This window comes from Eucalyptus grandis, chromosome 4, assembly GCF_016545825.1.
Source record: "Eucalyptus grandis isolate ANBG69807.140 chromosome 4, ASM1654582v1, whole genome shotgun sequence".
NCBI lineage: Eukaryota > Viridiplantae > Streptophyta > Magnoliopsida > Myrtales > Myrtaceae > Eucalyptus > Eucalyptus grandis.
In genome coordinates, this window is record NC_052615.1 from 5,939,035 (window position 1) to 5,964,522 (window position 25,488).

The 25,488-nt window shown below is 41.8% G+C and overlaps 2 protein-coding genes across 2 annotated transcripts; both read right to left on the reverse strand.

The window, feature by feature from the left end:
* Nucleotides 1–411: 411 nt before the first annotated feature.
* Nucleotides 412–807, reverse strand: LOC104442534 (glutaredoxin-C9-like). The gene has a single exon (XM_010055954.2). It carries the CDS (start codon nucleotides 805–807, stop codon nucleotides 412–414), a length of 396 nt encoding a protein of 131 aa, XP_010054256.2.
* An 8,154-nt stretch (nucleotides 808–8,961) lies between these two features.
* LOC104440774 (adenosylhomocysteinase 1) lies at nucleotides 8,962–11,876 on the reverse strand. Its single transcript, XM_010053740.3, has 2 exons — nucleotides 11,081–11,876; nucleotides 8,962–10,108 (listed from the first exon to the last, which is right to left on the reverse strand). The coding sequence occupies exons 1-2, from the start codon at nucleotides 11,789–11,791 to the stop codon at nucleotides 9,362–9,364; spliced, it is 1,458 nt and encodes a 485-aa protein (XP_010052042.1). The 5' UTR covers nucleotides 11,792–11,876; the 3' UTR covers nucleotides 8,962–9,361.
* Nucleotides 11,877–25,488: the final 13,612 nt, after the last annotated feature.

A 25,488-nucleotide genomic window follows, 5' to 3' on the forward strand; every position in this document is an offset into this window, starting at 1 on the left:
CCTCCTCAGAACGAGAAAAAGGAGAAGGCAAAAAAAGAAAAAAAAGAATCATTATTAAAAAAAATTAGTTTTTCCTTCTTTTTTCTCCTTCTTTCTTCCCCCAGATTTCAAGGCCGGTCGGACATTTCAAAAACAAAAAAGGTTGGTCTTCTTTAAATTGATTTTAATTGTAAATAATTAGCCACCAAGAAGAGACAACAGTACCAAGAATCGATATGCTAAACATGAGTAATTCCTTTTTATATAGATATTAGCTTCTAATAGTTTCATTTTCCATATAACACTGTAAAAGAAAGGAACACAACTAAAACCTAATAAGAAGAAGAGGAGGTATTGACTAAGATTTATATAAGGAGTGCGCCGGCGGTAATGGCGTGGAAACATGTTCCGGCGAGGGGCACAATGAGACGCTCACAGCCAGAGGGCGCCGGAGTCCTTGAGGAGCGGGACCAGCGTGCCATTGATGTGGCGGGCCATGAGGGTTTCGAGCCCGCCCAGGAACTTGCCGCCTACGAAGACCGCCGGGAGAGCCTGCCAGTCGTGGAGGGCGCCGCCACCACCGGGGGCGAGCTGGCGCAGGACGGCGTGGATGTCATGGCCGCCGCCGTCGAGCTTGTCGAGCTCGATCACAGTGGGGCCGACGCCGAGGCCGAAGAGGAGGGTCTTGGCCACGGTGCACATGCAGCAGTCGCTCATGCTGAAGAGCACCACCGCGCTGCTGGAGGCGAGGCGCCTCACCGCCTCGTAGGAGCTCCCGGGCTTGCTCGGCATCACGCCGTCGCTCGCTGGGATTGCTGCAGCTTCCATTGGCATCAGTTGCATGGTTTCTTCTTTCACAGAGAGAGAGAGAGAGAGAGAGAGAGAGAGAGATGGTTGAGAAGAGATGCTTATTCTGAGGGAAGGTATCGTCTAGGGTTCTTGCGCAGGGTGCTGAAAAGACGAACGGTTTCGGTATATATGCTACAGAGGGTTGGTCAATGCGTGCTTAGGTGAGATTAAATAAATGAAAAACGAGAAAAAGCAAGATGGAGAGAGAGAGAGAGAGAGGTTGGTATGGTTTGGTTCGTACCGGGCAATGTCTGACCATTGTTGAGCTAGCTATCTCCTGCTTTTCCTTCTCTCCTCTTTTCTCTCTGTACAGAGTGCATGACTTTTGTTGCGCGAGGCAGACTAGAGAGAGAGAGAGAGAGAGTCTTTGACTGTAAGTATATTGCGACCGTATAGTCTGGCATACATAATATGTATAATCATTATGGCTCTCGTGCTTTATTTTTCAGAAAATTAACTATCAGAGAGTACTTTCTTCCCCTCAATTTTTAGGTCGCTCGGAAATACGAGTCAACGAAATTTCTTTTCATAGTCAATGAACAAGATATGTCTAAATTTGAAAAAATGATTTCCCACTCTAAAAAAATTGAAGTTCCTTTTTCAAGATATAACCCGAGATCCGTCACGAAGATTGGACTAGGGTCCCTGTCGGCTTCAACCCTGAGACCCCGACAATCGGACCTGGATCCCTGAGATTGCACTCTGCGTTCTCTCTTAAAAGTGTTGTTTATTTTTTTCTTTCTCCGAGAACAAATATCATCATATATGTGTCTTATTATCTTATTCGGAAAGAGTGATGGAGCCAGGATTTTAAGTGTGACAGCAAAATGTAGGCCATGATGCACCTAATTTATTAGTTAATTTCTGTTAATTACTGATATTTCAAACGAAACCAACTCAATAAATCAATAACAAGCACAGAAAAACTATAAATGTCTACATAAAATCTTCCACCTGACATTTATCAAATAAAAGCTTATCGACCATGCATGATCCCAAATTTCTGGGTACTCTCCCGGATCTTGTTATAAAGATAAGATGATATTATTACAATATGAAACTTGCAAAGACGTTTCAGAAGTTGCTGAAAAATAAAATTAAAAAATAAAAATCATCTAGAGTAAGCAAGTGCATAACTTTTTTTTTTTTTTTTAAGTATTGAACGTGTCTTTTCTTTTTCTTTTTTTAATGATTGGTTGAAGAATGAGCAGTGTAAAAGTGAAGAACAATGTTCTTTTGTTTTCCTCGATCAACAATCAGATTAATAAATTTATATTGATTTTTGAGTTAAACAAGGAGAGAAAAACGTTGTCAAAAACCTATTTTTAATCGTCAGAAATTCTTAATCTATTCGTAAAGTTTGGTCAAAGACACCTAAAGCTAGTTTCGGTATGAACTTTATTGGCTACACAAAAGCACGTAAAACATCTCACAAGCCCCATGAACCGATTAATTCTAGACTTTTGATTCACGCAAGAGAATATGACACAAAGTAGTTTGTACATAATTGATAGAATTCAAATAAGCGACCTCCAATTCTTAAACCGAAAATCCCGTGACGTCCTAACTAACTACGTCGAGGGATTAATCTTACTTGATTTTAACTCTGAGAATTGCATAAATCATGTGAAATTTGGATGTATAAAGAAACTTATGAAAGATTAGTTGAGTGGTCAAATGCTTAATTTAGGCGTGATAGATTTATTATTTTTTCCAAATCACATTGTCTGCTAATCAGAGTAATCTTAAGGGGCCTCACCACCCTATTTGTGAAATCTTAAATGATAAATGTGATAGGGGCAATTCCATACGTCCATGCGAATTGCACACTCAAGTTAAAGTTCGAGTATCCATGGTTTTCAAAAGAGAAATGAATTAAAAGGGTGAGAAAGTTGAAAAAGAAAAATGAAAGTAGATAAGTCATTTGTTTCCTCCGAATAACCTTCGCCATCACATGTTTTGCTCCCCTATTCGACTTAGCACTAAAATGAACCCCAAAAAAAAAAAAAAAAATCATCTTCTCTCCAAAAAAAAAAAATTCCCAATAATGTGTACATATTAATTAGGCATCATGATCATAAATTCAAATGTATGTGTATGTAGGTAAAAATACCCAAAGTGAGAAAATGATTAAGTGAAGCGAATGAGATAGTTTTGAAAGAAGTAATTGATTTCTTGCGTCATAAATACCTAGGACCTCTTATTTCTTAACATATGAGAAATGAAGTAATTATCCGTGTGTGTGTGTGTGTGTGTGTGGAAAAGGGGATAAAAATGATTGCTTGTAGCAAGCATTTCGGGTTCACGTTCCTGGCGAGATCAAAAAGCGGGAAAGGAATGTGGGATAGCGTTGGTCAAGAACTACATACCGTTTTTGCATGGGATTGGGCATATTTGCATGCGTTAGACGTTGTCAGAGCGTGACGTGCCCTCTGCGTCCTTACGGTCGGCGTCACGCCGTCGTTCACTGCGATTTCTGCAGCTTCCTTGGGCACCCCTTGCATGGTTTCTTCTTCTTTAGATAGAGAGAGAGAGAGATGGGGAGAAGAGATGCTGATTCTGAGGGAAGGCATCATCTAGGGTTCCTGCGCAGAATATATGCGACAGGTATGGTTGGTCAATGTTATAATGAAACGAGAAAAAGCAAAGATGGAGAGAGGGAGAGAGAGAGAGGTTGGTAGCGTTTTGGTTCGTACCCGGCAATGTCTGATCTGCTGCTTTTCCTTCTCCTTCTCTCTGTAGAAAGGGCATGGCTTTTGTTGGGCGAGACAGACTAGAGAGGAGAGATAGGGGTAGTCTTTGACTGTGAGTATATTGCGACCGTATTGTGTACTGTACAGAATACGTATAATCACAAAATCAACAGTTACAAAGTATTTCTTCCGTTTTCGGCGTTTAGATCGGTTGGGAACACAAGAAAAGGAAATAATTTTTCATTTCATGATCAATGAAAAATTTGTATTTACTTTATAAAAAAAAATGATTTCTCCTTTTTGATAATAAAAATGTCCTTTTTGTTTGAAGACATTGTTAGAAATTTTGCGGAAAACCACGATTCCGATAATCAAGATCAAATGCGGAGATGTGTAAATTCTATACTAACCTACAGCCATTGACGACATCAAGAACGGATACGTACATGTAAATTCTTTACTAACATCCCACCTTTAATGACATCAAGAATAGATACGTGGAGTTTGAACAATCGTGAATAGACACTTCTAGCCAATTGCCCTCTCAACGTTGATGGTGTGTTCTCATATAAATAATGAAAATAATAAGAGAGTTTGACTTAGATGACCTATTTATATACCCATATAAATCCTAATAGATGTAATCTTCCATCGAGACTAATCCTAATAGATATGGACAATCTTCATAGTTATCAACAACTAGATTTGGATAATAAATCTTCAATGAAATTTAATGTTAGTAATTTTAAATTGAATGTGGGATCATATTAAATAAAATTATAACAGATATAACACAAGATCTCTACAATTGACATCGAGACTTATCTCACCCCAAATTTGGTTCTAACTCAAGTGCATAACTCAAGACAACAAACATTGGGCACCCGACCTAGATAACCAAGGGTGTACTCAACTTTCTCTCTCAAAAATTGGTCTTCATCCCCCCCCAAAAAAAATGGTTTTATCTTATTTAGGAAGTGGGACGGAGCCGGGATTTTAAGCATGCAAGGGCAAAATGTTCACCATGATGCATCTATTATTTTAGTTAATTTCAGTTAATTACTGATATTTCGAACTTAATCGACTCAATAAATTAATAACAAACACTAAAAAAAACAACAGCACACAGAAAAACTGAAAATATCACTAAAACAGAATATTCAATGAATATTTTTTATTAGACGATCCCAAATTTGTGGGCATTTTCCCAGATCTCGATCTAAAAGAAGAATTTAAGATGAAAAATTTTATAACACAAAACTTGCAAAGACGGTTCAGAAGTTGCTGAAAATAAATAAATAAATAAATATCTAGAATAAGTAAGTGTGGAACTTTTAATAATTTAGGAAATTATTGAGGAATAATTTTATAATACATTACTTCTATGATGATGGCTGATGAATGAGGAATGTAAAAGGGAAGAACAAAGTAGTTTGGTTTTACTCAACCAACAATCAAGATGAATAAATTTTTTTCAATTTTTAGCTAGACAAAGGAGAAAAGACACTGTCAAAGGTTTATTTTTAATCATTGAAAATCCTTAAATCAGGGAAATTATCTAATTAATCATAAATATATCGTACGAATGACAATTCAGTCCTAAATATTATAATTTTACAATTTGCTTTTACGCAAAATTTCAACATAATTCTTCCAGCCAATTACCACAAGAAATCACTGATGTGACAATATATCATATACAAAGACCAACGATAACTAAATCTTAAATTAATTGTGGTATGAATTTTAGGCTATCTAGACATGATGCTTGACTAAGATATGTGAAGTTGGATATTTTGGTTTCATTAATTATTACAGTTAATCATGGTTTGACAGAAAGTTCCTATAGTTGTTGTCTAGACTGTTGTCTAGACATTGCCCATAAATTTTTCCTGAAATTTTATTTATCAAGGATGACCACCTATTTTTCGATTAAATAGATTTTCTATTCAATTTAAAATATTGAATCGAATTGAGACAAATTTATGGTTAATATAGTTCATTTATTCTGCGAAAAATGAATGATTTAAAAATATTTTTTTTCAAAAAAAATGATTACTTGTATTGTTTGTAAAAAATTTTAAACAAAAAATTTTTATCGTCCATGAAAATATTTAAATATAAATTGTTGCGATAATGAAAATAATTTTCATTAACTAAATATTTCAAGTAATATGAGCGGTTATCCTTAAGAAAACACTTTTTAAATCATTCATTTTTTGTGAAATAAAAAATATTAAACCGCAAACTACTTGGGAATTTATAAGAGATGCTAGAATGCTAAAATAGCTCGTTGAGACTAATATTTATCTATGAGGCGTTGTTCAAACTTAGTGATTTATTGGAAGGGCTCGTAAGAGTAACATAGGCCACATCAAAATACTATTGCAAACAAAAGTTCTATATGACTTTATTAAATAAATGATATGATAAACAAAATCAATCACCATATTGGAATTGTATTATTGCATATGCAAAATAAACTCAATCATGTACGTGCTAATAGCAACATAACGAAAATTCGAATTGTCTAATATTTACGTAGGTTTCATCTAATTAAACTGCTTAGTAAATATTTTTGAAATGGAAATCATGAACCTGGATGATTTATTTAGAGAATGCAAAATTGAACAAATATACATGCATAAAGCTTGACCTAATCTATCTAATTATTCAAAAGCTTTTTTTTTTCCAGCAACATTTTAATAGTGGAAAGCCATGAAGAGAATTGAAAATTATAGTCATCTTAGTGAATGGATACGAATTAAAGATAAAAACACTTATGCTTGTTTAATTAAACGCTATCAATTAGGGGGAAAATTAACAAAAAATTCATAAACCTATTGCATAAATGTCAATTCAATCCTAAACATTTCAATTTAGACAATTTAGTCCTAAATCTATTGAAGATTTATCAATGTTATTGAGTTAATGGTTCGATGAATTTTTTCTATCAAAAGATTGTCAAGCATAATGAATCGATACAAAATGAAAATAATCGTATATGTTGGAAGTTTACTCTTTTATAAGGACAACATTAAAAATGATATAAAAAAATTATTTAAAAAAAATAGTGCCTTACCAAAAAAAAAAAAAAAAACATTAACAATGATATTTCACTTGAAAAAACAAATTACCTTGGACTCAAGAAAGTTGTACAAAATTCATATGAAAATTAATTGTCCTATTTGATAGCTAATCAAAATAATTCCTTAAACTAACCTTTTCCATTGTTCATATAGAAAGGACCCTCCCCCTCCTCCTTCTCCTCCTCTCTTCTACTCTCCTTCTCCTTCTTCTCCTTCTTCTTCTTCTTCTTCTCCTCCTCCTTCTCTCTTCTTCTTGCCGCTTCCTATGGGCCGATGCCTACCCACCACCAATACCACCACCCGCCACCGCCCCCCTTCTCCTCCTCCACCTTCTTCCCGCTTCCTATGGGCCGATTCGACCAATTACCTTGCCGCCCGCCCACCACCGCCACCCCCCCCGGTCGGTGGCATGGGTGGCGGGTGGTGGCGACGGTGAGCTTCAACAAGTGGAAGTAGTTGGCGATCGACAGCGGCCGACAACGACGGCGGTAGCAATGGCGCACAACGATAATCAAATGCATTCTTATTCTTTTTGTGGATCATACCAAACACATTACTATTCATTTTATATTCCCAAAATATAAATTTTATATAGTTACGAAACATGTTGTTTTACTCAAAAATTATTTTGGGGAATAGAAATAGAAAAAACTTCTTTTTTGAAAAGAAATTGTTTTGCGGAACAGAAATATTACCATTCACATCTAAAGAAGTAGGAGGAAGAGAATAAGCAAGAGGAATAGAAGGAGGAGAAGGGAGATGATAAAGGAGTAGGAGGTGGAGGAGGAGAAGTAAGAGAAGAAGCAGGAGGAGGAGGAGGAGTCATTAAGCAAGTAGGGAGTGACCCACTCTTTTATTGATAGAAAAAAGATAAGATGAGACGAAGTGAAACTATTTAGTCTCCACATCGTCTAAGTTGCATAACCTAATTTTGACATTAGTATATTGAGCTCTTAGCTAACGTCACTCTATCTCATATAGATTGAGACAATTCATGTCTTCATGTCGTCATCAAAGTGTGAATTTATTTTGGATTATTATCACATTATTGTCACTGGCAAACCGTACACTTTTATTCCTAGCTCTACTATTCTAAAAAGTTTCATCAATCGTCTCTAAATCAGTATGGTGACGGAATTTGCTAACATGGTATCAACATAGTTGATTATGAGAAAATATTGGGTGCTTGTTGTGTAACCAGCACAACAACAACAAAGAAAGAACCTAAAGTGATGACACGTGTCCAAAGTGGGCCCAAACGTTAGACTCCCCTACACACTCATCTCTCTCCTCTCTCCTCTCTTGAGGCGAAGCCGCACTGTGGTTCATCAAACAAGCCATCGCGCCCTCGTCCAACTGACAAGCCACGGTGTCGTTTCGGCAGTAGCTCGCTACCCCCTATTGGCTGTGCTCTCTCTCTCCCTCCCAGTCATGACCGAACTCTCCTCCAACAAGAAATATCGTCATGGATGGACTTGTATGAAACTAGAGACATGATAGAAAATCGCGACGAACTCTCGAAGGCATGACTGCTTTCGTCGTCTCCGGTCAAGAAATACTTCCGACCGATCCTACTCAGCTCCTCCGCAGCACCGATTCGGCATGCAGGGGAGTATGGCATTTGGGCAAAGAGAGATGAGAAAGTGTGCAGAGGAGTCTGACGTTCAAACTCACATTGAACACTTTGTCACCATTTTAGGTCTCTTCTTTTTGTTGTGTTGAGGCATCCATTATGTACTGATGTGGATTTCTTTTTCTTTTTTCAAATGTTTGCTCTCTCTCACTCTCAAATTGCATATTCCTTCTCCTTCTTCCTTCCCCTTCGAATCCTCCAAAATAAAAAAACCGACAACTCCCACAAAAGGTGCAAAAGCCATGACTACCGTTACAGCGATCACGGCTACGAGATCAAAAGCTAGTGAGGCCACGACCCCGAGATCACAGCTCGAGAGACCGTAGCCGCAAGCTTCAGATCTGCAAGCTCCATATCCCACGGCTACGATCTACAGCTCGGACCTTATCACCCATGTGGACATGAGCTCGAAGCTTGAGCGACCATGCACGACCTGGGCTCGAAGCTCGAGCACGAGCGACCATGGCAGACTTGAACTTGAAGGTCAAGCGTCCATGGCAGCGGCTCAAGCAATTAAGGCAAACACGAACTCGTCGTCATCATTGACCATGAGCTCAAGCTTGAGCAACTGCACAAACTCTCTCCCTCCCGCTCTCTCAAATTCTCTCTCTGCGCTGTGTACTTTTCTTTTGACAAATTTAAACTTCAGCAGCTTATTAATGGGGAGGTAAAAGCTGTAAACAGCCTGAAACAGAGCAGGATAGATGGAGACTAATAGTAAGCAAAATCAACTAGAATATGGATAGATTAGCATGAAAACATATAGTTTGACAAACCGCAACTAGTACCCTCTCGTCAACAAAAAAGAAAAACTCCTGTAGATATAGTAAAAAACACTTGCAACAAAATTCAAATTGCAGCACTTAGAATATATATGATGCCCCAGGCCTTCTCCTCCCATCTTTTTATTCATCCCCATTCTCCAGACTTCTCAGCCATCTTCAAACTGTATCAGTCCGTCTTGTTCCCCTCCGAATCATTCACCAGCCACCCGACCCACCCCGCCGCCCATAAGAAAAAATCAAAGCCAAAATCCTACCGCTCTTCGCTGAATCAATACAAGAAAGACACAGCGAAGCTTCTTGGAGGAGACATGCTTTTTCTCCTCATAAAGTTGCTCAGTACCTGTAGTGAGGAGGCTTGTAGGGACCCTCGACAGGCACGCTAATGTAGTCAGCTTGGTCCTTGGAGAGCTTGGTGAGCTTGGCACCCAGCTTGCCGAGGTGAAGAGCAGCCACCTTCTCATCCAGGTGCTTGGGCAAGACATAGACCTTCTTCTCATACTTGCCCGTAGCCTTCTCCTTCCACAGCTCAAGCTGAGCAATCACCTGGTTTGTGAAGGAGCAGGACATCACGAAACTAGGGTGCCCGGTGGCACAACCCAGGTTCATGAGACGCCCCTCAGCCAACACAATGATGCCCGATTTGGTGTCGGGGAAGACCCACCTGTCCGTTTGGGGCTTGATCGTGATGCGCTTAACACCGGGGAAGGTCTCAAGACCGAGCATGTCAATCTCGTTATCAAAGTGACCGATGTTGCAGACAATGGCATTGTTCTTCATCTTCTTCATGTGATGAACCATGATGATGTCCTTGTTTCCGGTGGTGGTCACAAAGATGTCAGCCTCGGACACGACATCCTCGAGCGGTAGGACCTGGAGACCTTCCATGAGAGCTTGGAGGGCACAGATGGGATCAATTTCAGTAACAATGACACGAGCACCAGCCTGCTTGAGGGCGGCGGCACAGCCCTTGCCGACATCTCCATATCCACAGACCACGGCAACTTTTCCAGCAATCATGACATCAGTAGCCCTCATCAGACCATCAGGGAGAGAGTGGCGACAACCATACAAGTTATCAAACTGTTTCCAGAAAGAATTATGCTCATCAGTTTTCAGCAAACAGGAAAGGAAAAACATACTGCTACTTTTCCTAGAAAACAGAACAAACAGTAAAAGAGATACAGTATCTGTTCACCAGAGAAGCAAATTTTGGGACGAATACAAGTTTCCTCAAGCTAGAGTTCCCGAAAGTAGAGAAACAAACTAGAGCCAAAATTATCTCTTCCCCATAAGAGAAAAAAATCATATGAAATGAAATTCATTTAAACAGGCATTTCCTTTCAGCTGAGTGCAACATATTTTAAAGTGGATGATTATGGATGAACAGAATTGAAGTTAGAAATTCATAACTGCCAATCTTCCACAGGTTAAGTTGTATGACAAGGATACATGACTACCACTACACTGAACATCAAGATACGCAAGTACTCTGAAACCAAACACTGTGCAAAATTTATTCGATTCTTCGTTCCTACTTCCTACTTCTGAGAACTTGAATCTCTACTACGCTCACAGTTATGCAGTGACAGATTAGATCCCAGAGATCTGAGCCAGCCAGAACAAGGGACAAGAAGAATTTCCAAAATCTTTCTTTACCATTTGTGCATTAATTTGTACCATTGGCTTAAATATTAATTTGTTTCCACGAGCATTTTATTAATGAGGTGACGATAAGTGCACATTTCTTATATTTAATATGTTACATAGACCAAATGACGTTACATATTCAATTACACCACGTACATGACATGACGTATCTCCAATTGATTAAAGATGCAGACATTTAGTAGATGTAGATCCCATGAATATTTCATGTATTATCTTCAAGCCAAATGTCCAGATCCAACGCGAGACATTCAAAATCAAAGCTTTTATCTTATCAAAACGACAAGCATCGCCCAGATCCATTGATCTATCGAGGAACAGTATAGATCCAAAGCAAACAACAACCCAGATGAGAATTCAAATGGAAAGGCGAAGAAAAAAGGGTACCTTGCTCTTCGTGACGGAGTCGTTGACGTTGATGGCAGGGAACAAGAGAGTCCCGTTCTGCTGCATCTGGTACAGCCTCTTGACGCCGGTGGTGGTCTCCTCCGAGACGCCGACCAGCCTGTCCCTCATCTTGCGGTACTTCTTGGGGTCCGCCTTCAGCCCATCCTTGATGATGGTGAGCACGATCTGGAACTCCGCGTTGTCGGTGGAGGCCGGGTCGGGGACCTTCCCGGTCTTCTCGAACTCCTCCTCGGCCTTGACGCCCTCGTGGATCAGCAGCGTGGCGTCGCCGCCGTCGTCGACGATGAGGTCGGGCCCGCCGCCGGGGCCCCAGTCGAGGGCGCGCTCGGTGCACCACCAGTACTCCTGGAGCGTCTCGCCCTTCCAGGCGAAGACGGCGGCGGAGTCGCGGGCGGTGGCGGCGGCGGCGTGGTCCTGGGTGGAGAAGATGTTGCAGGAGCACCAGCGGACCTCGGCGCCGAGGGCGGTGAGGGTCTCGATGAGGACGGCGGTCTGGATGGTCATGTGGAGGGAGCCGGTGATGCGGGCGCCCTTGAAGGGCTGGGCGGGGCCGTACTCGGCGCGGCAGGCCATGAGCCCCGGCATCTCCACCTCCGCCAGCTCGATCTCGAGGCGCCCGAAGTCGGCCTGCGACATGTCCTTCACCTTGTACTCCCGGCCGCCGGCGGTCTTCTCGACGATCAACGCCATCTTCTCCGGCGGGTTCTGGATCGGATCGAGATCTGAACGTCGAAGAGAGAGAAAGAAGAGAAGAGAGAGAGAGAGTGAGATTGGGGAAGATGAAGAGGGTTATAAATGGAGTTCGCTAGTGGAGGATCGGACGGTCAGGATCGAGAGTCGGGGTTGGTGGATCTGGTAAAATAGGAGGAGGATCGGTGGCGTAGGAGGCGGACAAATGGTGTGGGCCCCGCCCCCCCACTACTAGCTAGCGACTGAGATCTTTTCGGGACACGACATCATTTCACGTCATGATATGTATATCGATGTTTCATTTTTGCGACATCGTTACGACATTTCACCCTAGAACTAGAAAATTACTAATTAGGAAGAGAATTGCCAAGTGGGGGCTAATTCCACGAAAACCAAATTAATACACACGTCATAAATTTGTCCAATATTAATACTCCAAACTATTATACTTATGATAAATTTACCCTCTAAATTTTCTGTTAAATGTTGTCATCAAATTACTAAATTTGATATCACGTAATAACTAACAAGTGTACAATTTTAAGGTTTTACCATCTGTTATCAATATATTAATATAACTTAATAGAAACTAATAAAAAATAAATTCATCACAAATCTACAGATTTGAGGTTTTTAGTGATGAAAAAATTAATTTTGGGTAAATTTGCTATAAGTATAATATTTTGGGATTTTTTTGTAGTCAAAAAAATTAATTTCAATTATATTTATCATGAGTATAGTAACTTGAATTTTTTTATGGTATTAACTAAATATTATACCTAATATCTCATTTTTATGACATTTCACCTTAAAACTAGAAAACTAGGAAGAGATTTGCCAAATTATGCCCATTGAGGGATGCAATTAAGTAAGAGACCAATTGGGCTGGAGTGGGTGGTTGGACACTCGATTCGCGGTGTATCAGATCCCACATTCGAATCATCATAGCTCCAAACTCAGAGCGTTAATTTCGGGACAATGCCTGTCCCTCTGCAATTTGAGCCTCGCTCGATGTGTGCGTGGACAGGTTTTACCAACCTAATGTCTTTATTCACGGAAGGGATGGATTGAGAAGATCTTTGATAAATGTGAGGTGGAAGTTGATAGACGTGGGTCTTCATGGATAGGTTTGTATAGACATGAATCAATGAGCAAGTCTTAAAGCTTGGGAGAGGAGCTATGAAAGTGATAATGTACGGATGATATGGCTAGTGCCATCTTCTGTTGAAAACAGCATTTGCTGCACCTACTTCAAAAAGTTTGATGTGGGTTAGGGGGATTTTGTTAGGAAAATGAAATGGACTTTTTAATATCAATGAGTGAAAGTATTACTTGAGAAAAATGATCAAAATCTTGGTAAATCATCTTTTATAATGAATGGGTCCATCACATATTTTGAAGTGTTGGGTCCTCCTTTCGAAGGGTCAATTTGCTCCTAAACTTGAGATGAATTAGACAATCATTATGGGGTCACGCAATATCCGTAACAACTAATGGTGTATTTGGTTCAGTCTTCCCAAGAGCTTTTAGCTTCCAAAGTCTATTCGAAAAATACTGGAGCATTTGGCAAGTATTTTGAAATAATTTTCGACCAAATGCTAGCATTGAAAATGCCAAAGGCCCAATACTATTCCCACTCAACCTTGTGAAGTAGAATTTTAGGAATGCTAAAACTAGAATTAAGATATTTTTTCTTCCAAAACTACCCTAACTAATTTTTTAGTTTTTCGGTTCTATCCCTCCTTGTAACTATTTATCTTCTTCATGTGAGAATGGCCAGTAAGATCAAATTTGGCTAATTAAGGTGGAGTAAGTGGTTAAACGCTCAACTTGCCCACATGCAAATCACCATGGTTCCAATTTTAGAGTGGTAATTTTCGGGACGATGTTTGTCACTTTGCCATTCAAGCCTCACCCGATGCGTGTGGACAGGTTCACCAACCTAATGTTTTATTCACGGGCGGAATGGATCGGGAAGATATTCAATAAATATTAGGTGGGAGTTGATGAACGAGGGCCCTCATGGCTAAGTTTGTATAGATATGAATCAATGAGCAAGTTGTCATGGGTTGGTTGTTTTCGATCGATCAATGACTCGTGCGGTCTTAGGATTTTCGATCCCAAGTCAACCTTACACACACGCGCACGAACACAAGAGTCGTATGAGCAAGGAACGAGTGTATTCTCTTGTGAACAAGTTAAATACAATGAAGGGGATGGACCCCTATTTATACAAGTTCGGGTCGTATCTCAGCCGTTGATCGTCCCTTCAATCCAATGATGGCATTTGAATATGTATCATCATTACAAGTCTACATATCATACCACTCAATGGCTCTAGCCCTTGGGAAAGCCCATGAACGTGTCAGAAGCAAGATCAAGGCAGCAAGGCCATCTGACATGGAGTAGGTGAACGCCCGCAAGTTGCACGTGGGCTGGCCAAACATTGCTCACGAGTCGATCACGGGTTATGCATGGGCCTTTGTCCGTATCGCGCATAGGCTGACCGTGCACGGATTGTGGATCGTTCATGGATCAGTCGCGGGCTACTCTTGTACAAGCCCTTGTGCGTGACACAGTCTCATCACGAACGGTCTTGGATCATGCTTCGTTCGTGGGCAATGTCATTCTCCCCCACCTAATTGGGGCGACACCCTCGTCGCATTTGTGGCATGGAAAGCTTCGATGTATTTCTTGAACTACCACAGAGTCTCGGAAGGTTCCCAACTTGCTTCACTCTCAGGATGGCCCTTCCATCGGATGAGATATTCTTTCTTTGGCACATAATATCTCTTCCGTATGATCCGGTCCACCATGATACATTCAACATCTCGATTATAGGAGGTTTTTGCTCCAAGGGGCGCCCGTTGTGACTCACCTCGATCTGGGTCGTCCTCATCTGCATGGAAAAGCTTTAGCATACTCACATGAAATACGGGGTGTACCTTGAGCTTGGCCAGCAAGTCCAACTTGTATGCCACCTTCCCAATCCGCTGCAACACTCGAAATAAGCCTTTATAGCGACAAATCAGCCCTTTGTGCATGTCACGGTACCGTAGGACCAAGTAAAGTTTTAGCCAACACCAAGTTCCCAACCTAAAACTCCACGTGCCATCGCTTTTTGTAGGCCCACTTCTTTGTGTGCTTCGTGGCTCTATTTAGGCACGTTCGTGCCAAGTCCGCAAGTTCATCCCATTTCTCAGTGACCTTGTACGTGGAGGGGCTACTTCCTCAATACCCCAAGGCGATCACGCTCAATGTAAGTGGCTATTGCCCGATCACGATCTCGCGGTTCTAGCCAATTGCCCTCTCAACAAAGACGGAAGGGGCGAGACAAAGCTTTCCCTTGAAGACCAACGAAGCTGCATCCGCCAAGAGATGAAGAGACAAGGCATCGAGTTCCATCTCTCTCTCCCTCCCTTCGAAAGAGGGTTCGCACACTAAGAACAGACCATCGCCGCTGGAGTATAGATGAAAAGACGAAGAGTGTTGATCGTGGTTTTTGCAAGAGAGAGAGAGAGAGAGAGAGAGAGAGAGAGAGAGAGCGACAGAGGGGGCCGAGACAGAGGGGGAAGAATAGAGAAGCGTAGGGATTTCAACGAGCAACGGGTGATACTTGAAAAAAGATGAGAATTCCGAGTGGGGCTTGTCTTCAGATCATCGGGGAGATACGAGTGTTTCAAATTAGGAAATATTAGGGCTTCCTACGTGGTCAAACCGGTGATTTTAACAAAATAATTTGTTGTCAATCTTCGAATCGTTGTCCAACTCCGAATTTGTCACCAAGAAATTGTACGTTGATCTTAATTACGCACGTACTACAATTCTCCGGATTTTTATTATGTGTGCATGCAAATTGTTGTCAGCCCACTTCATCAGTTCCGATCCTCATCGCGGATATATCATCCTATTTCGATCCCCATTCACAGTCTATGTCTACACTTCCAAAAGGCTTTCGCATTCGGTAAAAAGGAGGAGAGGCTTGGTCAACAAAACAGAACATGACTTTGGGAGTTGCCAAGAGCCCATAAAAATATTCTTCCTAATTTCTCCCAGTCACTCGTGAACGAGCAAGGAACAAGTGTATTATCTCGTGAACGAGCTAAGTACAATGAGAGGGAGGGATCCCTATTTATACAAGTTTGGGTCGTATCTCAACCGTTGATCATCCCTCCAATCCAACGGTGGCATTTGAACGTGTATCATCATTACAAGTCTACATATCAGGCCACTTAATGGCTCTAACCCTTGGGAAAGCCCATGAGCATGTGTCAGAAGCAAGATCAAGGCAATAAGGTCACCTGACATGGAGTAGGTGAACACCGCAGGTTGCACATGGGCTAGTCGAACATTGCTCATAGGTCAATCACGGGTCATTCATGGGCCTTTGTCCGTATTGCACATGGGCTAACCGTGCGCGGATTGAATGTCAAACGAATCGGAGGCAAAGTTGTGCTAGTGCTGGTGCTAGTGTGCTGCTAATATCGCTGCTGAAGTGCTAGTGTTATTCTTTAGGGAAGAAGATGATGGGAAGCCCATGCCATGCCTCTCTCTCTCTCTCTCTCTCTCTCTCTCTCTCTCTCTCTCTATTCGGGGATTTAGGGTTTTGAATTGAGGGAAAGACACTAAATGACGTCGTTTTGTTATTTAAATGTTGACTCTACTTTCCGACGAGCCACGTCAGCTTTAAAAATTAATAAAAAGTGCCACGTCAGATTTCCAACCAACCAGATTGGCGTTGGCACTAAAATGATTGTTTTTCAAAAGTTTTGGCACTTAAGTGATCATAAATAAAGTTTTGGCACCAAAGTGAACGATGTACACAAGTTTTGACACTGATAGTGTACTTACCCCGCTTGTTCAATGCTCGGTAGTCTATGCACATGCGGAGGGATCCATCATGTTTCTTTTGGAACAAAATCGGAGCACCAAATGGGGCCTTAGACGGGTTAATGTACCCCACATCAAGCAATTCTTTGAGTTGTTTCATCAGCTCTTCTAACTTGGGCAAGGCCATGAGACAGGGCACCATGGCTAGCAGCCAAACATCGAGCACGAACTTGATCTGATGATCCACTTCTCTCTGAGGAGGAAGCTTCTTGGGCAACTTAGGCGACATCACATCTTGGAAAGCGTCAAGGACTCAGGACACCTCCTCCGATACCTCACTTTCTTCCATGCCCTCCTCCTTCAACGCTGCCAAGAAGGTCACATCGCCCTTCTTTAGCCCCTTTGTCAACTGCATGGGCGATAGCATCTTCCTATCGCGTCCCAACTCGCGATAGATCAGGACATTGCATCGACACCGCTAATCTAAGATACATATACAATCCGCGAAAGGCATAACGCTCGCATTGATCCAGTCGAGGAATCCTAAACCAAGCACGAAATCAAGGGAGATTATGTTTTCTTTGCTGGTTCACAGATCGAGGTGAAGCTCCACGTCCCTAGCCATGCAGATAGTCGGGATTTCCTTGGAGTCCACCGTTTTGAGCCAACCAGCGTCACTCATCTCAACTAGAAGATTCAACTTCTTCACAACCTCTTTGGATATGAAGAGGTCAAATGCCCCGTATCCACAAGTGCACTCATTGTGGTACCATCGATCTTCACATCCACGAGCATTATCCCTTTAAGTTCCTTGGCCTTCTTGGCCTTAATCAACCCAAGGATCTGTAATAATCCCAACCGCGCCTCCTCTCACAGTTAATTCTCCTTGCATAAGGCTGCCAACTTTCCTCTTTTCGAGCAATCTCGGGCCATATAGGAACCGTCGCAAAAAAAAAGTACTTGTAGGCGCGTACCTTGCGATAGTATCCTCCATTGCTCAACTCAAGTTAAGCGTACCTTGCGATGGTATCCTCCATTGCTCAACTCAAGTTAAATCCTAAGAGAGACCGATGGTGGTTTGTCTCTACTCGGATAGTTGTACCATCTTCTATCTCCCCCACTTTTTTTTTGTCTTCTTCCTCTCGAAATCTTCTCTCTTAGGAAAAGCCATGTCGAATATGCTACGTTCCATCTATCTACAGAATGTCGCGTCGAATTTGAAGCGCTAATCGTCACCGAAAGGGGAGATTTCTTCTGGCACGTCTGGAAAAATCCCATCAAAAAAATTGACGGAGAATATACCTTAAAAAAGAGAAGCCTAAATTTGACTTAAATATGCACGCAAAGGAAACCTGACCGCACACGTGGCAAATCTTCATATGTATGTTTATATGTTTATATATGTGTTTATATATATATGAAGCAAGCAATCACAAGTTGCGGGATTCTTGCATGCAATCGCTCCCTGCTCGAGTGGTGATCCGAAAGCCTCGCAAGCTCTCTCTCTCATCATGAGAAGCCATTATCCTTCATTAATACTGTCATCTCTGGCCTTCCCTTCCCTTCCCTTCCTTTCTCTCTCTCTCTCTCTTTGAAACCGACTCCAGGCCTTCGTTCACACGCATGTCCATCGTCGTCGTCGTCGTCATCATCATCATCTTCTTCTTCTTCCATAATGGGGAGATTCGCACAGGACTAGATCTGTGAATTTTTGAAGATCCGTTGCGTTCTGAGATCCCGTGGGGCCGTGAGGAGGCAGGCGTGCGAAAGGGGGTGGAGGATGGAGAACGAGAAGAGGAAGTACCCAATAGGGTTGAAGCACTACGCGTTGTACGAGGAGATCAACCAGGGCATCAACGCCTCCGTCCACCGCGCCCTTTGCGTCCGCTTATATCGCGCATGGGCTGGCCGTGCACGGATCGTGGATCGTTCATGGATCGATCACGGGCTATTCTTGGACAAACCTTTATGCGTGACACGGCCTCATCATAGACAATCTTGAATCATGCTTCATCCGTGGACCGTGTCAAAGTCATATAGCTTGAGGGAGGTGTTAGGAAAGTGACAATATATGGATGACGTGGCTAGTGCTAAAGCGCCATCTTCCAATTAAGCAACATTCGCTTCACCTACTTCAAATGTTTTGACATGGATTTGGGGGATTTTGTTAAGAAAATGAAAGGAATTTTTTAATACCTACAAGTTCAATTATGGAGGAAAGTATTTTACATCGCTTTTTAACGAAAGGATTTTAAATAAGATGGTGGATTGAACACTTGGTTAGGGCTAGTTTGAAAGAATTACTTGAGAAAAATGATCAAGATCTTGGAATATCAACTTTTACGATGAATGGTTCCATCACATATATATCTTCAAGCGTTTGGTCCTTCTTTCAAAGGGTTAATCTGCTCCTAAACTTGAGATGAATTAGGCCATCATTGGACACAGTCGCATGACACCAACAAGACAAAGAAGCTCAAGAATACAAAAGAAAGAAGAAGAAGACGCAACACATGCTAACCGCCACGTTGTCTTCACAATAGAATTTTGGTCGAACCAAGCCGCTAGATCTTGGATTGTTCATCGAAAACCTAATCATGATGCAATTTGATTGCCTATTGCCGTGTGTTATGTGATGAGGCGGTGATGGCCTCCTCATCGTGGTCGGCCCCTCATTCTTTCTCCCCCTTCTTTTCTCTTCGGGGTTTGGTTCTTTAAATTCTTAATAATCTTTCACATTTAGCTCATTTTAATTAATAAAATTAGTAATGACATTAATGTGGCAATTCACTTTAGCTTATTCACTTGTAATTTCGATTGAAGAACCAACTCGAACAAAATAATACATAGTTGCGGGATTACATTGAGTCAAAATAGTATCAAAGCAATATTGAATGACATTGGAAAAGTACAAGAGCTAGTGATGTCATTACCGTTACAGTAGAATATTATGAAATTTGTAGAAAACTAAAGAGTTAAAAATATGCCTTTTGGATTTATAGGACTCAAGATGTACAAAGGAAAACCTTATAAGTGTGACTTTTGCAAATTTCACTTATTTGTAATTTGCAACTAATTCCCTATTTCCCACTATAAGTTTCCATTGATAGTTCTCAAATTGGTAGATGCCTTTAATCACGTGAATCGATTTGCCAAAATCGAGCTGTGAGGAGGCGAGGCTTTCGACATAGCTTGGCAAATGGAGAGCCCATCAATTACCGAGATACTAGACTTGATGGCCGGTGAAGTCTCTACTTCGGTGCGGGTGTGTGTCCAAACGGTTCCGTCCCTTTATAGACAACCGTCTCTTCATGGCATGCACCCTCGGCCTCTTTTCCGGGCATCGCTTGAGCCTCTGCCGTACAAATCAGGGTACCCTGACGGACGAGGTGGAGAGACAGTACCCTTGCTAGTGGAGATATGTCAGGTTGCTAGGGTCTTGCCATTCCACCCTTTGCATTGCTAATGTGGCCAACCGTGAGGTTGCTATATGGGATTCGATCTCTGATCGTCATAGCGTCTTGCCACCTGCAGATGCAAAGATACCCCATGGATTGGGTCTCTCTATTTATGGATTTGGGTAATGACGAATGGAATGATGAGTTCGTGTTGTTGATGGTGGTTCAGACCTTGCTAAGGCCAATTGTATATGAAGTTAGCATCTACAAATCAGAAGCTAATGTGTGGAGGCGGCTCCAGTGGATGCCGTATTTTCTGGTTGAGCCGAGCATAATGGGGGTTTACCTCCACAACCGTCTGCACTGGCTAATGAGGCGCGAGTGGGTGCGGAATTTGGCAAAAATGTTGGTGGCTTTTGATATTCGTACTAAGAGTTTTATGGAAGTGGACCTGCCTAATGTTATAAACAATAGGCTTCGCATGGATTTGGCCGTCCTAGAAGAGCATCTTTGCCTTACCATTTATGGTGAGCTAGGGTTGTGGACGTGTGTGGATTATGAGAAAATATGGATTGAACCGACCATGGGATTTGTTGTTCTTGCTACGTGACCGTTGGTGGAGTTTTCGACCTGTCCGGCCATTGGCTTACTCCCAAGACGGTCGTCAAGTTTTGGTGGAAGTGGGCAATGAGACTAGGACTCTCAGTTGTTACAATTTACGTACCAATGAAGTCGAGCAGTTACATCATATAAACCGCATGCCAAGGTCCTTTGTAGCAGCATCAACTTTTTCGTGGTATTAAAGAACTGCCAAGGTATGGGGGGATGACTTCCTTTCAAAAGGTTCGAGCTTGTTGTCTGAGCCAATGGAGGCATAGTTGTTTCAAGATAGTTAGTTATCTCTGTGAACTGTGATAGCTCTGACACCACATGTAAAACATTTATTCAGAATCAATCGAGTAGAATTGAATACATATATGATCGTAAAACACCGAAATCGATAAGCACAACGAAATAAAATGTACTTGTTTGAGCCATTGTTTTACTTGAAGAAAATTGATCAACCTGATAATTAGAGATCTATTCGAATGTCAGATCTTCCTCTCTATGACATATTTCAGTATAGCAGCTTTCAATGGGATTCAAGCAACTGATAAGTATAACCTACTCTTTTGTAGGCTAGAGAGAGGACCTAGCAAACCTTAATCAATAGTATGTCAACTGGGCCCTTCCCATTATGGGCAGTTAAACACAATTGCCTACACTTTGCTGCTCAATTAGGCTCGTTATTAATAGATACCAAAACCCAATTTAATAATATCACTCTAGGATTTAACAAATATTGGAATATCTATTAACCTGATTATTTAAAATATATAATTAATTAATTAATGTAAGTCCATATTATAGAAAAGTTCCAACATTTTATTCCTAGTGTTAGGTGTGACATCCCGATTTTCCCGATTCTATTTTCAATAAATTGAGACGGGCATTTCGTTTGGCACGCATATAGTTCTTTCCTTGAGTTGGCCACTCATGTGGAAACTAGTCTATCGGTGAAATTTGTTAAGAGTTTCTAATGCATCGGACTCGAGAATTTGACCAAGAAGCGATCTTTCGACCGAGTTAATCTGCAAGGGTCATTACGACACAATTAAAATCGATTAGAGATCGGAAATAGGTCGACTCGGCGAGGCATGTGATCAAGTGTGGGTGATTCCACCGGATCGCACAATTCTTGTCGATCGGCCTTTGGACCGACTTTTACGTCGATTGGGTACCCTGTGTTCGTATTTGAAACCTTGAGATTACCCCGACAACTGAAAATCGCCAATGTTTCAAAGATGTACATTGTGGCTTGAGATGATCAACCACGGGTCAAATGCATGAAAATTTCTAAAGGCTACCAGGTAGGTTGAGGCTGCGCCAGTATCGTGCCAAAGTGAAATTAAGTGGAATTGAGATCGGGTCGAAATTGGAAGTGGGTGTGTCACAAATCATTTTAGGATCATTGATTTATCTTCGGAAGATTTTCATGCAAGCCGAGTTTTTCAGCAATTAAATCCGAGAATAGCTAATTTGGCTCGAGAATTTAGTAGGCCGCTTTTGGTCGTACTTTTGGGACTTAAGTTGGTTTTATGGTCAAGTGATTATGTGAATTGAAACGTGGTGACATTGGATTAATTTTATGGACTTCAATTTAATTTAATTGAAAGAGAATTGATGAGAATTGAAGAAAGTGAATGTGCAAGAATTGGACCCCGGCGGAAAATGGAATTGAACCCATTGGAATAAGGTTGTGGGAGTTTTGAGTGAGTGGAGTATGACATCATGGATGATGTCATGGTGGGCCATTTTGTTGGATTAAAAGAAAGAAAAAGAAAGAAAAGGGTCCCATCTCTCTCTCTCTTCCTTCTCTCTCCTCCCTCTCTCTATTCGGTTGTCTCTCTCCTCCCCTCTCCCTACCGTGCGACTTCTTCAGCCTCTCTTCATCTTCTTCTTTGAAGCCCGAAGCTGAAGGAAGGCTGCTCGTCGCTGGAGCGGCAACGCCGCCCGTTGCCGTCCTCGCCGTCGCTCGCTCGTGGAAGCCGGCGGAACCCAGCGCTGCCGTCGCGCCTCCCTAGCTCGTCGGGTCGCTACTCGCTTTGGATCTGCTCGTCCAAGCCGTCGTGCAAGATGGGCCGGCCACGTTGGAGCCGGCAAAGGGCTCGGGCCGTCGCCCGGCCAGCTCGCCGTCTTGTGCACCGCCACGGCTCGCCCGCCTCCGTCTTCCTCTCACCGTCGTCCTGGCATTCCGCGAGTCCGAAGCGATTTCGGATCGGGTGGGCTCCACGGAGCCGTCCGGCTCACCTCGGCCACCGTGAAGCCCCGCCTAAGTCCGGTTAAGCTCCTCGCCCATTCCCAGGCCCCAACCGGGCCGGATCTGCTCATTTTCGACCCCAACCAGCAGCGAACAGAGAGTTGGAAAATGGGTATGCAGCGGACGTTTGGCCCGTTTTGGCCGCCTTCCCGAGCCCGGATGCTCGGCCCGCTTTGAGGAAAGTCGATCCTCGCGTTGTGCTCGTCGTTTTGGTCCGCTCGGCTTGCTAATCCGATGAGTTTAGCTCACTAAACCTCGCTTAGAGGGTTAATTATGCTTTAGGTGTGCTTAGTTTATGTTAAGTGTGATTAGGTGGTTAGTTTGATTTATTTAAGTGTGGATTATATTAATGTGTTTAATTAGCTTAATTTGTGTTTAATTTAAAGTTAAGTGGGTGTTTATATTAATATAAACCTTGATGTGACAAAAAGGAATTTACTTTTGATTTATTTAAATATCTCGAAATTATTGAATAATTAAATAATATTTTAATATTCGAAATTATTAAAATATTATTATTTAATTATTTTCGGAATAAATTTAATTATTTATTAAATTCCGAAAATTTTAGTCGGGACCCTAAATTCTCGAGAATTTCGTGCCGGTCGCTACGGTACGTTCGGATTTTGAAATTGATGATTGGATATTTTAAATTGAGTGTGGATCGTGAAAAATATGGATATTATTATTATATTAATTTTCGGAATAAATTTAATTATTTAATAAATTCTGAAAATTATTTGGGAACCTTTATTTACTCAGAATTTCGTGCCGATCGCTGCTGTGCATTTAGAATTTGATATTGATGATTGGTTGTGGTGAATTGAGTGTGATTGCGATATATATGGATTCTTTGTAAATTTCTAAGTGTGGGAATTGAGGAGAGATGAGGTAGTGAATATGCCACCTATTAGAGGTCGCGCCCCGGTGGGGCCGTTTTATGCCACCTATTAGAGGTCGCGCCCGATGGGGCCGTGATATGCCACTGATAAAGGTCGCGCCCGGTGGGGCCGTTTTATGCCACCTATTAGAGGTCGCGCCCGATGGGGCCGTGATATGCCACGATAAAGGTCGCGCCCGGTGGGGCCGTTTTATGCCACCTATTAGAGGTCGCGCCCGATGGGGCCGTGAATTGCCACTGTTAAAGGTCGCGCCGAGTAGGGCCGTAGTTGAGAGCAATGATTGATTTGCTAGAATGACATGAAATCGGCCGAGTCGATTGATCGTTGCGAGACGATCCAAGTGGTTGAATTGTTTTGATAATGTGATTAAGCCACGGTTGTTTGGTTATCATAATTGCACGTGGTTGGTTTATATAAATTGTGCTAACTTTGCGGATGAAGGCTGAGGCGAGTAAGTCTTACGTGTGATGTGGCTAGGCCACCGGGCGTATTTTCTTTCTAATAGGGGTTTAGGGGTTGAACTTGCGAGGCGTGGTCTCGGTGGTTATTGAATAACCATTTCAGGTCACGATGGACGGAGCGCCGAGATAGCTTTGGTTGGCCATGAAGAGTTGGAGAAGTGAAGTCATAAGGATTGGAGATCGTGTACGTCTTGTAGGTCGTAGGATAATCTCTTTTTAAGAGCCAGTCTTTTGTAGACTTTTGGCCGTAGACCTCTGTTTGTAATTTCGTTGATTTACGAAAGTGTTATGTTGTGATTTTGTTTCCTGCTTTTCTATCCCAAGTTAAATGTTGTCAGGGGATTTGTTTCGCTTCCGCATGCGTAAAGAAATGAATGGGTCGGCGACATATCCTGGGATGTCGCATTCAAGATCGACCGTAGTGGGATGTGCGCGCGCTCGGGGTTCGGGGCGTGACATTAGGAGTGAGCATGATCCGAGTTTGGCAAGTTTAGCACGTAATCCAAGGATTAACACATACATTGTTGGTTCTCAATTTTTTAGACCAGGGACTAATTCCGTTGAGCTTGAGATCGAGAACCAGAACAACCCCATGGGTCTGATCTAGTTTCAAGATCGACTCAGGACCAATCGATTATTTTATTTTTTTTCATTTTTAGTATTCCTTGAAAAGACAATCATACTCTTTAAAATTATATATCTATCAACAGTATAATATTGAGTAATCACACTATGAATACCAATACATATCAAACATAAATCTAAAATAAGTTAACAATAGAAATCTCCATTTGTAGTGATGGAGTTATGTTCGTGAGGCAAGTGAGAAGAGGGCAAAGGCAAGCGAAGAAGGTACCTATTTTTTTTAGTCGAAGCTAGGTCAATTTCTACTTTCTAATTTACACGACAAAACCGCATAAGAAATAATAAAGACGGAAGGGTTTATAGTAAACAAAAATATATAATATTTTATGATATATAATGCTGGGTTGATCTAGGTTGGACTGACCTACAATCCCAAGATTAGAACCAACCCGCACAGTATAGAGTCCATGGCCTAGTCTCCTTGGGAACCAAACTAGGACCGGTTGGATTGTTTCGGTTCAAGGTTGACCCTGAACTGATGCTTACCCCTAGCTAGTATGATAAAGTGTAGAGAATTTAAATCTCACATATAAAGGTACAAGGATAATGGTGTGGCCTCCGACTAGGAGTCAATATTTTTTGGGACACAAAATCGAATGTA